Here is a 16,668-nt window from a genome sequence, read left to right as displayed (position 1 = left end):
TTCTGCTCCTGTGAGTCATCTCTGAAGCTGTCACTGTGTGGCGGATTGATCTGCTCGGTCCGTCTCTATGTGAGCACAGTCCGAAGTAGGCGGGAGCAAGCAACGGTCCGAGTCCGCTCCGGTGAGGAGGGGCCCCAGTGTGGAGGCAGTAGCTCAGTGTGGAGGCAGCGCACTGTGCATGTGGCGCATACCGGAGCCCCTGTTACATGCCCGCGTTTCATTCAGTTGTGTGGAAGCAGCTAGTCGCACACGGGGGTCGCATCGTCGTCGTCGTCCGTGGGGGAGAGAGATCTGACTGCTTGGTGAACAGGATCGGACTGCTGCTTCGCTGACTTAACGACACACACACAGACACACACCAGGTACATTAACTGTTATGAAGCTGCGGTGGGGGGGTGTGTGAGCGGAGCAGGCTTCAGGATGGAGGTTTCCCTGGAAACTAAGTTTTGACTATAACGGCAGTGAGTATTTAGGAAACATTAATTAGTGAGTTAAGACTCTTTTAAATGTGAGGAACCTTGCTGAGTTAGATAAAGAGGTAACACTGAAACTCTAATAGATGAAATAAGTGATATTTAGCTGTGTTAAGCTATAGCTTAATGAGTAACGTCACACTTTTAGTTGTGTTAAGCATTGCTGCAGATAGTATTAATATATATATTTTTAAATGACTGAAGTTAATTGTTCTTGTTTATCGTAACAGCCGTTCTCCCGGTGATAACTGGACTTTTAGCTGACGTTATTCACCGTTATTACATAATTTACCGTATCGTGCGCATTCCGGTTAACGTCACTAGTTTGGCTAACGTCACATTAGTTTGCTAACGCTATATCCGTTGCGCAGGTTTAGCTTAAAACACCGCAGATATTAAGCCTAATATTGGTAAGCCGGACCACAGGAGCGACTTAACCCACACACTGCGGGGTTTCTGTTCATTGTGTGCGTTGTCACTTTATCCGTTATATAAGCTCCCGTCTGCACAGACACGCGCAGGTTCTAGCCTATCTGAACTACGGTGGTTTATTTTCTATACCGCAAGATCTCTGGAAGAGGACGTGGTGAGGTGCCGTTCGCGACGTCGCTCCCTCCCGTTGCATCTGCTGCGAGAGCGGTGAAGCCTACGCAGTATGCGCATTGGACTATCAGACCTACACTCACACCTATAGTGCAGTCTAACTTTGAACTTGTGCCACCGTCTGTCACTGCTCTGAACTGGATGCACTGTGTTTGCTACTTTATTACACTAGGAGTTTTATTATATAAATATATATCCATCCCGTCTATCACACAGAATGATCTGTTTGTAATACAGTTGTTAAATATGTATAATAGAGTGTAGTTACAAAAGAAAATCATAAATGCACAAAGAGTATTAAAGGGCGCATGAGGTGTTTCTGATGTTTCATATCCTACCTGTGATGTCTACCTGTCTGTTCCAGGTGGCCACGTTGCTCTGGTAAAGCCCAGGTAAGATGTCTCAACGGAGTGGGCAAGAGGACCCGGAGCGGTACCTGTTCGTGGACCGGGCTGTGGTTTACAACCCAGCCACGCAGGCCGACTGGACGGCCAAGAAGCTGGTGTGGATACCCTCGGAGCGCAATGGCTTCGAGGCGGCCAGCATCCGGGAGGAGCGCGGCGACGAGGTGCTGCTGGAGCTGGCCGAGAACGGCAAGAAGGCGGTGGTCAACAAGGATGACATCCAGAAGATGAACCCGCCCAAGTTCAGCAAGGTGGAGGACATGGCCGAGCTCACCTGTCTGAACGAGGCCTCGGTGCTGCACAACCTGAAGGACCGCTACTACTCTGGGCTCATATACGTGAGTGACTTAGATCCTTCAAAGAGTGTCTTTTGTAATGAAGAGTGTCTTTTGTAATGGTTGCTGCTCTCCACACAGGGTTAATGATTAACCTTATAAACTCACAGATCCTCTCACAGCTGTAGATTGAATCTCACCCCTAGTTGTTATAATAAAAAAAAATGATGGGCAGTATTTCTGCTTGTATGCACACATAGTCTTAACTTTTAGCCGTCTGTCTTTGGCACTCTTGTGTCAAAATTGAGTTCTGATATTCGTTTTTTGTTCGGGGACAGAGAGGGCATTGAGCTTTCTGCTCGTTCTGTATGAATCCCCACCAAACACATGGCCACGCAGCATGCGTGACAGACCGTGCTTGTCTTTTAACCATTGCCAGACTTTCACCTCCACTTGATCGTCTGTCTTTAGTGCCTCTGGGTTACAGATCGTTACCCCCCCCCCCCCCCCCCCCCACAGCTTCTCCCTCACCTAAAGCCAGAGGCAGGCCTCTTCCATAAACACTACTGCTTTCAGTTTGTTTGTCCTGCTCCCTGCCCCGACCGGTGGACCTTGTGTGATCCCAGAGATGTCTTGACCTCTCTCTCTCTCTCGCTCTCTTTATTTTTATTTTTCGCCCAAAATGCACGATACCGGAATTATGATGTAATCTTGTCTTTAAGCCTTGACATTTTCAATACACACTAATTCAGATACATATGAAAATGCTGTTTACGTGCCGAAGCCCCCCCCCCCCCCCCCCCCCCCATACACATGGCGGTACAAGACCAACGTTTCTAAATGTATTCAGCTTGTAGAGTAGTTCGGTAAAGCTCTGGCATCTGTGGTCCAAAATGTAATCCAAAACAAACACGGTTAAGCATCTCATTTCTTAATTACACATCTGCATTTATCACAGCCAATGTTTGCAGCGGTCCGTATCGCTGCGTTACCACAGACGGAGCAGCTCTGTGATGTTCTAGTTGTGATCTTGACCCAGTTAGTGACACGTTTTCCACGAATAGAATGTGGGTTGGTTCATACCTGAGACGGGGGACTGCAGAGGGAATTGTAGAACTTATAATTGAGCTTCTTCACGAGACATAAAATAACCTCACCGCTGTCTCTCAGATGAAGTCCATCCCATCATGCCAGTCCATCCCATTCCTCTACTCTTCATTTTCTCTCTATTACCATAGTGGTCACCATTTCTTCTTCTTTGGTGGGTCAGAACTGGCTTTGGAGCTTCTTGATTCACCCCTTGGCTAAGAGGAATTGAAAACATGTGTCTGACGGTGTTGGTTTTCTATCAGGAAGAGAATCTCCTCTATTCAGCTGGCTCTTACAAGAAGAACCCCCCCCCCCCCGATGTTCTAAACGCTTTCCAGTGTATTTGACTTACCCCCCCAGAGCTCAGCTACATCTACTGCAGACATAATATTATGGCTCCCCCAGGCTGTGTTCTTAGTTGAAGGTGGTTGGGAAGACTTCATGTCTGAACCACAACGTGATCCGCATCTGTTAAGAGTCTCTATCACCCCACACACACACACACACACACACACACATATATTAAAGTAATTATCAACAAAAATAGCCATAGCTGAGTAATATTGGCTATTGGTTTTTCTGTGGATTGCAATCAAACACCTTTACTGGCCAGCAACTGAAAACCCTTAAGGTCACCACTGCATTTTTAATCCTCTGCTCTCTGAGCGGTTCATCTGTCCTGTACCGGCTCCTTCTGTGGCTTCGTCCGTGTGATGTCAGTCAGCCCGTTGAGCCCCGCGTATCGTAGCTTCAGCTATCTGTGAGGTGGTGAATCACAGGCTAAATAACCGCAATGCTACAACGCCAGGCTACGCCACGCCAGCGGGGGCCACAAGCGGGCCTTTGTGTGTCGTTGGATAAGCCTCAGCTGCTAGAAAGCCTCAGCATTCTTCCATGTCAGAAAGATTGTCCGTCTGTCTGTCTCCCGCCCGGCCGCCCACATCAGCTCTGCTGCTGCTCAGCGTCCGTCCTGTCCTCACCACCTCTCCTCCCGTTCCCACACTCCTCTTCCCTGCCTCACTGGTCCTGCACATTAATGGCATGGACTTTGTGTCTTTTTATTGCATCTAGACCTCATCGTATTTGTTACATCCATACTTTTTATTTTTTATATGATTCAAATGCTAGATGTCTGCAAGCCAACTTGTCCCGTCTCCCTCCTCAAAATGGGTTTTGCTAATTTCTAACGTTGGATCTGCTGCGGGGCAAACAATCATTCTCAGAGAGTTTTTACATGTTTGAATTAAAGCCACATGTGGTGTCTCCTTCTGCCGGACGTTTGCAGGACCCCCGATGTAACCTTTGACATTCTGTTTGCCAAACACAAGCATGTGCGACTCGAATCTAAACTCCTTCTGATTCACATTTTAATGAGCTGCACCGCAGCACACGTTTTGACGGCCCCGCCGCTCTAAAAAGCCAGCGAGCAAGAATTTCCAACTTGTTAAAGCTGGAGAACAGCAGGTGTCCTGCTGCTGTCAATGTGATTTAATACCACGCATTTCGGGGTATCGATCGTATTTCAAAGCCCAGGCGGAAGTATTCGCAAGCGCCGTTGTGAAATCACCAGAGTGAACCGCGGTCAAGGTCTCCACGCAGATCGACGGCGCCCAGAGAGCCCCTCTCCAGCCTCTGCGGTGGAGACGGGCCTTTTCCACGTATAGGCACGCTGCTGCCCTGACTGATCAGAGATGGCAGATGGGGTCGGCTGTTGTGTCTGCTGTTGTCCGTGTGATGCTCAGCTGTTACTAGGCCACGGCATCCCCTCCCCTGGATCTGATTTCACAGTGGAAATATCACCTTCTCTTTCCTGGACCGGGCCAGGCCCGTCTGTTTGGCAGGCGGCGGCGTGGAGTTAGCCGTATGCTCTGGCTAGCTGGCAACAGCGGTAGTAAATGTTATTTATGCTGCATTGATCCTGCAGGAGATTTAACAATAACTCCTGCAAGGGAAGAAGTCCAACAACAAGCATGTGGAAAGTATTGAATGATTCTATTTTGAGGCTGTTTTTCATTTGATTGTTGGAATAATAAGGGACCTCTAACTTAAGATAAAAGTCAAATTCAACCACTGTTGTTATTTTTAGAGATGTTATTCTCAAGCAATGAAAATAAACAAAAGCCTGACGCTCCACTTCAACTCTGGAGACGACTAAGCGCTCTGTGCCTGGTCGCGCATCATCATCATGCACATATATAGGACGTGATGCAGCAAACTGCAATGACCCCTTGAATCCTTCAGCCGCCTGAGACGGTCCACGTTGGACCTGTAGTCCAGCTACCGCTCAGCTGAGAACAGAACACACCTCCTATTTATAGCAGCTCCAGTTTCCAGATAAGGGGGAAATAAATGTTTCATTGGACTCGAAAAAAGAGAGCGGAGAGTTAGAATTTCAGCCCTTTCTCTCTCTCTCTCTCTCTCTCTCTCTCTCCTCCCCTCAGGTTGGGAGCAATGTACAGGACGGCTGAGAAAGTGGTTCACTGTTTGTTGCACCGCTGCCTCTCTGCCGGATTGGACCTGAGGGAGCTCTGTCAGCCGAATCATTGCTCCACTCTCCATTTCAGTCTGCGTTCTTGTTTTTGCTTTTTTTTCCCCCCCGTCTGCAACAGCGGTACCGGGCATCAGTTTGCTCGGTGCCGACTGAGGGCCCTACCTGAGCTGTTATGTAACGGTTACAATACGCCGTCCGCTCTCTGGGCCCGCTTTGTGAACCTATGGCTGCCTCGCTCGGCCTTGGATGTAGTTTTAATGACGAAGCAGATGTCACAGTCTTTGATGCTTTGATAAGAACAGATCACCGCGGGACATCTAATAATATTCCATCTGTTTTTGACTTGACTTTATTATGGTATGATGCCATTCTTTGGCAGCGGGAGTAACGGGGAGAGGATTAGCAGAATAGACAGCTCTTGAAGCTCAAAGCTCCTTGAAACAGAGGCTCGGTCGTTCATCACAGACTGCGGCCTGTAGAGAACATGTGCCTTTCATGATCTCCAAGAGCCATGCTGGCAGTCGACTTTTAACCTCATCGCAAAAACAGTTTACGGACAATGCTTCTAATTTTCCTTTAAACTTAACCTTAAACTGTTTAGCTTTGAAATGCGAGTGTTCCTCGTAAAGTCATGTCACTGTAGAGCGCACGACACGGCCCCAGAAGAAGACGGAACAAACAAACACGTCTGTCACTCTGTACCTCCACGATATCGTCTCACAGCAAATAGACGTTTGCTGCCCTATTAATGCTCATTTTGAATTCAGCACCTTTACGGTTTAACTGTTAATAAGCAAGCACTGAGTAGCTGGTTAGTACGTACAAGATGGGCATTTGCGCAGGCCCCTAGGATTAGCCGAACATGCCGATGATTAAAGTAAGCAGCTCTCTCTCTGTATTGTCTGTGGAGGGAATGCAAAGCCCCGACAGCATCTGCAGAATGAGAGAGAACCGCGGCCCCGCCAGGGCCTCTCACTCTTTCCTGGCCGCCTTGCTGCCCGGTCGACAAGCGTTCATACCACACACACACACACACTCTCTGGGGAGTCGGGAAGCTTTTTTTTGCTGCAACACGAGTCTTCATAATATTCATACACTCTTTGTTCCCATTGTGCCGTGCAGTGTTTGATTTGAACACTCGCATTGGGACTCTTATTCGGACTGTTTTTGTTGCTGCACAGGAGACGAGAGTCTGTTCAGTGTTTCATTTATAGTCTGACTCTCTAATCAGTCTGGTCTATATCTATCTGCATGACCACTATGATGATGTAAGCTCCTAAAAAGTGGGTCTTGCTTCACTGATAGGATGCAGACTTGATGATTTCAACTTGCATGCTCCCCTTTTTAGTGTTTTCTCTTGATATCCACTTCAGATTCTGGTTCATTTAGCCCGTTTCAAGCAGGATTTGAAAAGCCATGGCTTATGGTTTAGTTTTTTATATTTCTGGAATATATAGATCAGGGGTGGCCAACCAGTCAGAGACCAAGAGCCACATTTTTTACTGTGTTACCGCAAAGAGCCACATCATACACATGGGCACACATGAGCATCACTCTATCCCTTCCTCACACACACACATACCTTTGCTCAGCCAGATTTATTGTAAATGTCACACACCAACATGATAATGACAGAAATTGACTCCTAAGACCACAGGCCAGTCATTTTCAACAATGAACATTGTGTACACTGTGTCACACAGACAAACTCTCAGTTCAACCAAGTCCACAAACAAAAATATAATAATTTACAATAGTGTTTTTCTTTTACTATGCATGTTACTTAGTGGGACTTCTGGCATTCCTTGCCTTGAACAATCCTCTTCAAATCTGGCTTGTATTCCGTTGTTGCCACTCGAAGCAATTCTTTCACATGGGTGTCAGTCAGAACAGATCGATGCTTTGATTTCACGTGTTTCAGGGTAGAAAACACAGACTCGCAGACGTATGTTGACCCAAACATTGACAGTATCTTAAGCGCAGCCCGTTTGACATTGGGGTATTTTTTCATTGGCACACTTTTCCAGAACTCAATGGTCCCGTCCCTTAAAGCAGGTTTGAGTTGGTCCTCCTCACAAAGATCAATCATCTCCAACTCAGCCGCATCCTCATCTGTGACTAGCGGGGCTTTCTAACAGTCCGTCTCGGCGTTAAATGGGTCGACGAGGATCTGTGGCCGCACATGCGCGTTTGACGAAAATACCGTATTTAACTCAAGCGAAGCGAACACGCACATTAAAAAAACACAAATACAAACTTCGATATGAACATAAGAGCCGCATGAAACCGGGCAAAGAGCCGCATGCGGCTCGGGAGCCGCGGGTTGGCCACCCCTGATATAGATACTCAAATGTTGAGCTGCAGCCTCTCTTTTTGTTCCTTACTGTGTATTAATTTCCCCATGTTTGTCTGTTTTTGTATGTTTGATTGCAGACATACTCGGGCCTGTTCTGTGTGGTTATCAACCCCTACAAGAACCTGCCCATCTATTCAGAGAACATCATTGAGATGTACAGAGGGAAGAAGAGGCACGAGATGCCGCCACACATCTATGCCATCTCTGAGTCAGCGTACCGCTGCATGCTTCAAGGTATGACGGACAGTTATTTTCCTCCGATTGACCCTTTTTATCTTGCTTTTGTAAAGCTCCACACTACAGTTATTGGTCTTAATTGACAGGATTATGAGAATCTTGTGTCACGATGATCGTCCGTGTTGTGAATTATAGCGTTTCACACCACTACACTCTCATGAAATATGAGACAACCTTTCAGTTGTCGTCATCTCCAGGTAGACACAAAACATACTTCGACTGGTGCCGTCGGGTGCAGTTAAGCTGGAGACTGAGGTGGGTTGTTTTTTTTTACGCAAGTGTGTGTTCGTTTAGCTCACTTGCAGGCAGCATGGGGTTTCAACTGCATAGCCCGGGAGATTAGTATGTGAAGAAAGTGTGTGAAGTGTGTGAAAGGTCACAAGGTCAGAGAGGATGTGACATCATGGATTATGTCTGAGCGGTCCGCTTTCATCGAAGGGGGTCATGTAGAAGACTCGCTTGTCTGACGGGGTTCTCCAGCTGTGTCACCGGTCGTCCTTTGGTTAATTGGTAATTGCATTCTATTTAGAGGCTGTTCATCATCATCAGCGCCGCAAAGGATTTAGGATTGAAGTGCTAAGTTGCGTTGTTCATACCAAACTGGTTTTCAATGTTATTGGCAAGTGTTATTCTTATGTAACTCTCTGGCTCTGTTCACGTTCAGACACAAGTTCAATTCACAGCGACGTGGTTTTTTTTAAGAGCGGTAGATTTGTGCAGCCGTACATCCCGCTTTTAGTGTTTGCTCACGAAGAGACATTATTATGCTGGCGCAGTGTATCAGCATAACGCTGCCCCGCTGAGATGGACGACAGCATCTCTCTCTCTGCTTCAGATATGAGTAATGTGCTGCAGGTGGCGAGGGTGAGATCTAAAAGCTCCTGATAGCGTGGGTGGTGAGAGGGTTTTCTGTGGGAGCTGATGCCCTGGTACAAAGGGAAGAGAGAGAAGCACACCCAGAGAGAGAGAGAGAGAGAGAGAGAGAGAGACAGCGAGAGAGAGACAGATGAGCAGGCGAAGAGAGACGACAGGTTCAACCATTGTCAGCATTGTTTGTCATTAACTGGACCTGCTGCACAGAATTTATAGAGAGACTTGTCTTCTTCATCCTGTACACACAAACTGCAGTTGTTTCATACTCAAAGTCTGTTTACAGTTTATAATAGAAGCACAAGTCAAGTCATTCACCCTGATGATGGCAAGATAGCCAGTATATATATATATATATATATGAGTTGTGTAACTTGTTTTGATGGACTTGTATTGAAGCGTGCTCTAGTCTGCACCTCGCTCTGTGCGCGTTGTCGAGATTTGAACGTGTTGACAAAGTAAAGACCCACAACAAACAGGACTGTGACCCACTTTGGGTCTGACTAATTGTGTTTGAGTCTCTGGTGTAGAAGAACCGCTGTAATAAGCACAGTCTTTATCACAGTCTATCAGTGTTTGGACAGCTTTAACCTCTCTGCTGTGTGCCATCACTGTCAAACCTTCAGTTCCTCCCTTTTGTTTCTCTGGGATTTGATTCTTTAAATAGCCTGGTTTTGCCGATGTCAGCCGTGGCTTTTTATTTGTCCCAACATACTCCAGCCTTGATGTGACATTGTCACTGATTGTCACTGGTCGACCTCCGCAGCTGCGGCTGTAAAGCTCCAGAGTTTGTGTGTCTGACCGGTGTGCTGGAGGCTCCCTATCATTTACTTTCCCTCGGGCTGTTTTCTGGGCTCCAGTCTGAGACTTCGACTGGTGAGCAGGGCCAGAGCGGGGACCACGTGTCACATATGGCACTCCTTTCACCCTGTTATCACAATGCGAGATGTTGGCCTGGATATGGGACACCTCTCTTGTGCCACCATTCTTCTCACCGACCCCCCCCCCCCCCCCCCCCTGTCGGCGGTGTTCATTCTCTCGGACTGCTGTCCCCTCACAAGGGGCCGGGGGCCGAGCAGCCTGTGGAATGAGGTCATCACCGTCCCAGCTTCCCACACCACGCTGCGCTAAATTCTCCGAGCTGAGTCACCGTCAAGTCGTCGTCCGAGCACCCCTAGAACCCCCGAGCAGGGGTGCGTCACGGCGGATGCCTGTGTGTGTATGTGTGTGTGTCTAATCTGTGTGTGCGACCAAAATAACCTCCCCCCTGGGACCTCAAATGGAGGTGTCACTTGGTGAGTGACAGTGTTTCAGGCGGCAGCAGTGAGAGACTTTAGTGCGTGTTATTGACTGAATGTCCTTCAGTCTGTTTAGTGTGGCTAATGTCCTGTTCAGGGTGAGACAAGCTGCGTCGTTTAACTCTCCACAGCTATTGTAAACTATTACGGATCTCCTACCGTTTTATAATTGCTTCCTTTCCTTCTCTCGGTGACGAGAGCAGCTGTGGCCTCTCTCATTTCCACCCTTCTCCTCTTTGCTTTGCTCGCTAGTTTGCTCAGTCTTTCTTTTTTTTTTCTTTCTTTCTTTCTTTCAACCAGAATGTTCTGGCTTGGAAAACACTGAAGAGGAAAAATTCCCCCACGTCCTTGAAGGCATTTTGGTCGCCTTTCACTTAACATGAAAAATACAAAACCGCAGGCCCGCTGGAAGCTTTGCTGTGGCTCCGTTTGCTTTGTTGCTTCCTTCGCCTCCTTTGATCAGGAAACACAGGAGGACAAGTGTGTGGAATGTCCACCTTCTCATCACTCCTTCATGTCAGGATGCAGCCAGGATTGCCATGGTTAGCCCTCTGTTTAACAACAATGTGTCCCAATTTTCTCTTATTTCACCCCTCAACTAGCCACACCAGATTTCCAGATTCTCTGTGTCCGTGTCTATGCATTTGTGTTTTAGCAGTTTTCATTCATTTCATCAGTTAGTTGTCTGTTTCTGGCTCATGTGGCTGTTTCCCAGGGAGACAGATTAGGCAGACTTACACCCAGGTGGCACTGTACAGTAGTGTTACTGTATCTGAGCTTACTCAAGAAACCCCAGGGCCTTAACAGAGCTGCTCATTAGGCGAATGCCAGCGATGGCTCAGCACATACCACCGGCCCCGTATAGCATCAGACATGCGCGTGTGCACGCTTTTCCAACCGGCAAGACGAAATTTGACTGACAGACTTTGGTTTGCGGCTTGACAAAGAGAGATAAGAAAAGCACATACTTCAGTGGGATTTCGTTAGATTAGTGCCAGTCTTGCAACTCCACCCCATGGTCAGGATTTTGAAGCAACACAGATGTCACTGTAGGCACAACATGTTAAAAAAAAAGAGGTTTGGAATAAAGAGAAGGCAGAGCCACTCATTTCTCACACAAGGGTGTGGATAGCAAACAATTTTCTGGCATCGCTGCTTCAGGCATGTGGTTGTAAGAAGTGTGAGAAGGATGTGTGTAAGTCCACATTCATGCACAGCTTGCACACGTCGGGTCACACCGAAAACATGAGCTGCAGCCTGTTTCTGGTGTAAAGCATGAAACTGAGGTGGACTTGCTGCATGTGGTCAAACTCTACAGTTTGACCACATACTTCAGAAAGAAATACTTGAGGTGAAATTGGGGCAAAATACTCAAGGTCCTTCACGGGTCCTGTCGGTGTGGACACCTTTAAACGAGACCTGTAGGTGCAGTAAATGTTCTGGTATTTGCTTGCTGTGCCATATTCAACAGCAGTTGTTTTTTATGGGATTCATTTGACACTTTATGAAATAATATCCCCATCACTTGTGGAGAGACAAAGGCAGTCCTGCACTGTTGGGAGCTATTTCACTGAGCTTGTGTTCTGTTGAAGAGACGAGCACTGTCGAGCAGACTATTGCACGCCTGATAATGCGTTCCATGGAGCAGAGTGATGTAGCCACAGCAAAAGAGTTTAATAGTTGTAAATGACCAGAATTGTATTAAAACACAAACGGCCCTGCAGAGAGAGCTACATTCAGATTTTTATCGAAACACATTAACTCCAGCCTAGATATGAAATATCTCCGAACCAGCAGAGCAAGAAGGGGATACAGGAGGAAACACAACACTCAGAGAAGTGGAAAATGACTTGGAACACAGGGACAAGAGGGAGGGCCATGCTGGGAGAAACAGGGGGGGGGGGGGTTGAAGACCTTAATATTGAAGGGGATAGTGGGGGGAAAAGGGGCTATGCTTGGATAAGAGAGGGCAGACCGCTACAGACGGGATCAACAGGATCGGTAGTGGAGATTGAAGAATAAAGAAGAGAGCGTCGAGAGGACAGAAGGTGAAGAAGACTGAATAGCAGTGAACGATGGAGTCGGGCAGACGGGACAGAGTTATGGGGGAAACGGAGCAGAGGGTACAGGGGAAAGGCAGAGGGGGCGGCCAGCATTGTGCCTCACAATGGGGGCTTTGTGCAGTCTGAAGGGGGCTGGGACCAGGGTGTTCTGCGTGTGTGTGTGTGTGTGTGTGTGTGAGGGGGGGGGGGGGGGGGCTGGAGCTGGAGCTGAAGAGCTCTTCCTTGGGAAATGAGGCCTCTTGTTGGGGCAGTGAGGGCTAGTGAAGGGCACACCCAGGGCCTGAGTGACAAGACAGGTGTGGAGGGTCGATGTGTGTGTGTGTGTGTGTGTGTGTGTGTGTGTGTGTGTGTGTGTGTGTGTGTGTGTGTGTGTGTGTGTGTGTGTGTGTGTGTGTGGAGGGGACTTTTTCCTGGTCTTCCAAAGGACTGCGTACTGGCTACATGTTCAAGAGATGACTTTCAGACCAATGGGGAAGCCTGTTAAAACAACATGGCTGCATGACTGAATGGCTGACACTCACACACACACACGCGCGCGCACGCAGATGCATCTTTAATGGCAGACAGCTGTGGAGTTCATACAGGATAAAATCATATTTCTGTTTGGGGCTCGTGCATCAGGTCTGATATATGGTTATGTTCCTCCCCACGTGTACACACAGACACTTTTCCAACCCAAGCTGGAAAAGGCCGGTGATTGGGATAGCTGTTGTTTGTCAGGAGTCATGCATATGTATGTTTTATGGAAGGAAACCTGAATCTTGGCTTTCTTCGCTCATTTTTATCCTCCGTAGACACATTCTTTAGGTATTACCAGTTGATGGATTTCAGCGGCTCCATCTATTTCACCTACCTCTTTTGATTCGGTTATTTCGAGTATTTATTTCCACACACGAAGGGGAACCTTCTGAGTATCCAGGTTAACCAGGTCCACAGGTTCGCCACAGGTTAGCCACAGTCCACCTATGTATAAGCTGACCTAAGTGACTACATGTGTAGTCAACAGTCAACACTCTCGGCTGCCATGAAGCCAGGTCCTGACCCGCAGCGGTAGGTGCGTGTCTGCGTCAGAGAGACCGTTGTATAACTGAGAGAGGCTGCGGTGAGATGATTTAAGGTAAGAGCCTCTGTCGTGTCATGCATTGCCCTCGTTCTTGGATAGTGTTGTCATGAGAGATGCATAGCGCCGATGCCAGGAGCCTCCGCACCACAGATAGGGTTACCTGACTGATGCTGTCCCGGCCCCTCTCACTGACACCCAAAACGTTCCGACCCGCTGCAGAGCAGAGAGGAAAGCAGCCAGCGGCACAGCTGTGCATCGTACTGACTGACTGCTGGCTTGATCTACACCGTCACTCCGTTTAATGAGCTACTGATGACATATGAGTCTTTATTAATCTGTAAACTGAACACATTCACAGAAGTCTGGCGCTTATCCAAGACTGCAAGTCTTTATCACTCATTTTACATTGTTTCACCTCTACTTGTTGCTGCCGCAGTGACCTAGTTTCACTCGCATTAGTCGTAAACACTCTCGTAACCTTGTATCCCTTTTCCAATTTTTCGTTTCAGTGTGTTATTTTGTATTCTTTCACTGATTCATACACAGTCTCACGCTGATACCGTTTCCCCTCTGTGGCTGAAACCCTGCTTCCCCCCTTGTGTGTCTGGATTCCTGCGGGGTTGCAGAGCTCAGCACTGTGATATTACAGGTGCCAGCATAAACACACAGGCATACACCCGAAAACAGCCCTGTCCTGTAGGATTATGGCGGGCCCAGCCATCACAAAGAACCACTGTGGACCAAACAAGCCACCCGGCGGCTTGCCATCTGCAATCAATTACATTGCCAAATACTTTCTGCCGTATCTCCCGCAACTGCTTTCTCTCCCCTTTCATTGACCTAAAGGCGACACCCAACAACACGAAGGCTAATTTTACACTCTTGGTAAGCGTGCTGTTGTGCAGCACTTACGCTCTGCGCTGTTAGCATAAACAAAGCTTTGGACAGTGCAAACTGCAGTGCAGATATCCACTGTCTTGTACATATTTAGGGGATAACTCGAGCCTGATAAGTGTTTAAAACCTTTCATTGACTGTTCAGCAGCAGCAGTAGTGATACTGTGTGTTATATTTCCGCGGGACCCTTAACAGGTAATCCTTGTTGACAGTCAGAGGCATGGACAATGGATGGACATGATGAGGTGTGACAGCAGCAGGCGATCTGGGAATCGTCGGTGAGTCGTATCCAGACGGACGCCATAAAAAGTAGAGAACCGGAGTGGAGTCCTGCAGCTTCTCACTCTCTCTTTATACATATAAATGTATTCAATATATAGCATTGATGACATGCGCGCACAAATCTTCTTCCTGCTCAAAGGAGCTGTATTTAACATTATGAGCATTAATTTACCAGCAAAGTAATATCTACTTGAGCAGAGAATGAAGTCACTCTCTCTCTGTATGTGTTGTTGTCTGAAGCTAGCTCACTGCCGCCGTTCTGCACTGCTCTCATACGGCGGTTACAGCTGATTACGCCGTCCCGGGCCGACAGCGTCGGAATGTGACTAAAGTTTGTTCCGCCAGGCTAATAAACAATGGTCTGAATAGTGACAGAGTCTATCAGAGGCAGAGAATAGACCCCACACCTCTCCGCTATTGTTGGAAATGACAACACGAGTGTGTCTGCCTGTGTTTTTGTGTTCTGCTATTTGGAAGCTGGTGGCCCATTGTCCGGCGTGACCGCTGTGCTCAGTGAACCAAACAGGTAGATTACGTCTCACTGTTGCCATGTAGCACTCGGTGTGTTTGTACGTAGTCCGTAGTCCACTGCCTCTTATGTGTATGGCTCTTCTCCTCGTCTACAGCAAGCACAAGCTACAAATAATTCAGCCAGTCGAACCGCATCCACGCTCACCAGACGTTCTAGTCCCACTCGCTTTGCTCCCGACTGGGAAGATGAGCCGTGGATTTCCATTCCTCCATGTTGTCTCTGCTGTGCTGACATATACCTGGCGCATATCTTACGGGGCAACAGACAGTTAATGCGGGGAAATAGACAATATTCGATTTCAAAGAATCCTCTTGATTATCCCAAGAATGTGTACCACTCCAGCCCAGCACCTCTCCATGAGGAACACTTGGTCCTCGACACCTCTCTCTCTCTCCCTCTCTCTCTCTAGCGCTCTGTCTATCTTGATACCCCTCTTTTTCCCCCCCAGACTTCTCTCATTTCACCCCTGCCTCCGAAGCATGTGAAAAATGTGCTTTGTGGGACTTAAAAAGGGAAAGACTCCAAAGTCCTGTCTGAATGCTCTCTGCAGAGTACAGCTCAGACAGCAAAGCCCACAGCACATGGAGGCCGACACGCAAGAGACTCTAACTTCAATATGTGTGCAACACTAACGTTTAAACTGTTAAATTACAGTAATATTACTAAAGTTAGTCACCACCAACTTGCATTTTAAAATAAATGAGTTATTGGTAGATGTAGAGGAGGTCATATGTTGCATATTTGACCTAATAGTTTGCAATGAAAGGCCTACTGTATTGTCTCTCGACACAATAAACAGGAGCAGTTCAACATGGTTGAAAATCCGCTTAATCGCTTTCAGGGAAAAGATCAATGGCATTCTTGTGTTACGCATGGACACGTATGTAGCTCATGTATGAAGCTACGGCCAGCGGTTGGTTAGCTCAGCTTAGCAAAAAAAGATTATCAGCAGCACCTCTAAAGCTTCCTAATTAAGGCGTTATATCTTGTATATTTTGTACAAAAACTAAAGTAAAAAGAATAAATTTGCCTTTTACGTGGGGTTAAATAGCAGACTGTTTCTTGGTTCCCTGAAGTTACTGCCAACAGCCAAGACATAGTAACATAACCCCTGTCAACCCCCCCTACTGATGTCTGTCAGTATATTTATTGGTCATTCATTTATTTGGGTTGAGGCCCTTTTTCTTGGCTTCAAAGAAACTGAAGTTGGTGTGTTCAAGTGGGTGGGGGGGGGGGGGGGGGGGTGGGGGGGGGGGGGGGGGGGGGGGGGGCAAGGCTGAGGTTGTGGTTTATCAGGTTTCTTCCCTTTCACTTTGATATGATTTGTGTAACATTTCCCCCAGAATCCTGTGGTCTGAAAGGGGCGAGTGAAAGTAGTGGAGAGAGAGAGAGAGACAAACAGCAGAGGTTAGAACGCTTCAAAAGGGGGAAGTTCAAGCCAAGGTGTAAATGATGAGAATAGCTTCCCCTCTGCCTCTGTGTGTGTGTGTGTGTGTGTGTGTGTGTGTTTGTGTGTGTGTGTGTGTGTGTGTGTGTGTGTGTGTGTGTGTGTGTGTGTGTGTGTGTGTGTGTGTGTGTGTGTGTGTGTGTGTTGTTGGATCTTCTCTCTACCCTCACACTCCCTCAGGTGGTCCCTCACACACTGCTGTCATTTCCGAGAGGGTGGGGACATTCACAATGTCCCAATGGGTCTATTTCAGCCTATGATCTCAGCTGCCAACTGACATCACTATCCC

General features: G+C 47.6%; 1 protein-coding gene across 2 annotated transcripts in view; it reads left to right on the top strand.

The window, feature by feature from the left end:
• Positions 1 to 166: 166 nt before the first annotated feature.
• Positions 167 to 16,668, top strand: part of LOC306709695 (myosin-10-like) — a 48,622-nt gene continuing 32,120 nt past the window's right edge. For both annotated transcript variants that reach the window (XM_079177947.1, XM_079177946.1), the window contains exons 1-3: positions 167 to 362; positions 1,441 to 1,818; positions 7,769 to 7,925. In XM_079177947.1, coding sequence (XP_079034073.1) covers positions 1,474 to 1,818; positions 7,769 to 7,925 — 502 coding nt within the window. In that variant the 5' untranslated portion in view covers positions 167 to 362; positions 1,441 to 1,473. The remainder of the gene's footprint in view (positions 363 to 1,440; positions 1,819 to 7,768; positions 7,926 to 16,668) is intronic.

This window comes from Pholis gunnellus (assembly GCF_910591455.1).
Source record: "Pholis gunnellus genome assembly, chromosome: 17".
Taxonomy (NCBI): Eukaryota; Metazoa; Chordata; class Actinopteri; order Perciformes; family Pholidae; genus Pholis; species Pholis gunnellus.
This window is presented reverse-complemented; position numbering and strand designations above follow the sequence as displayed.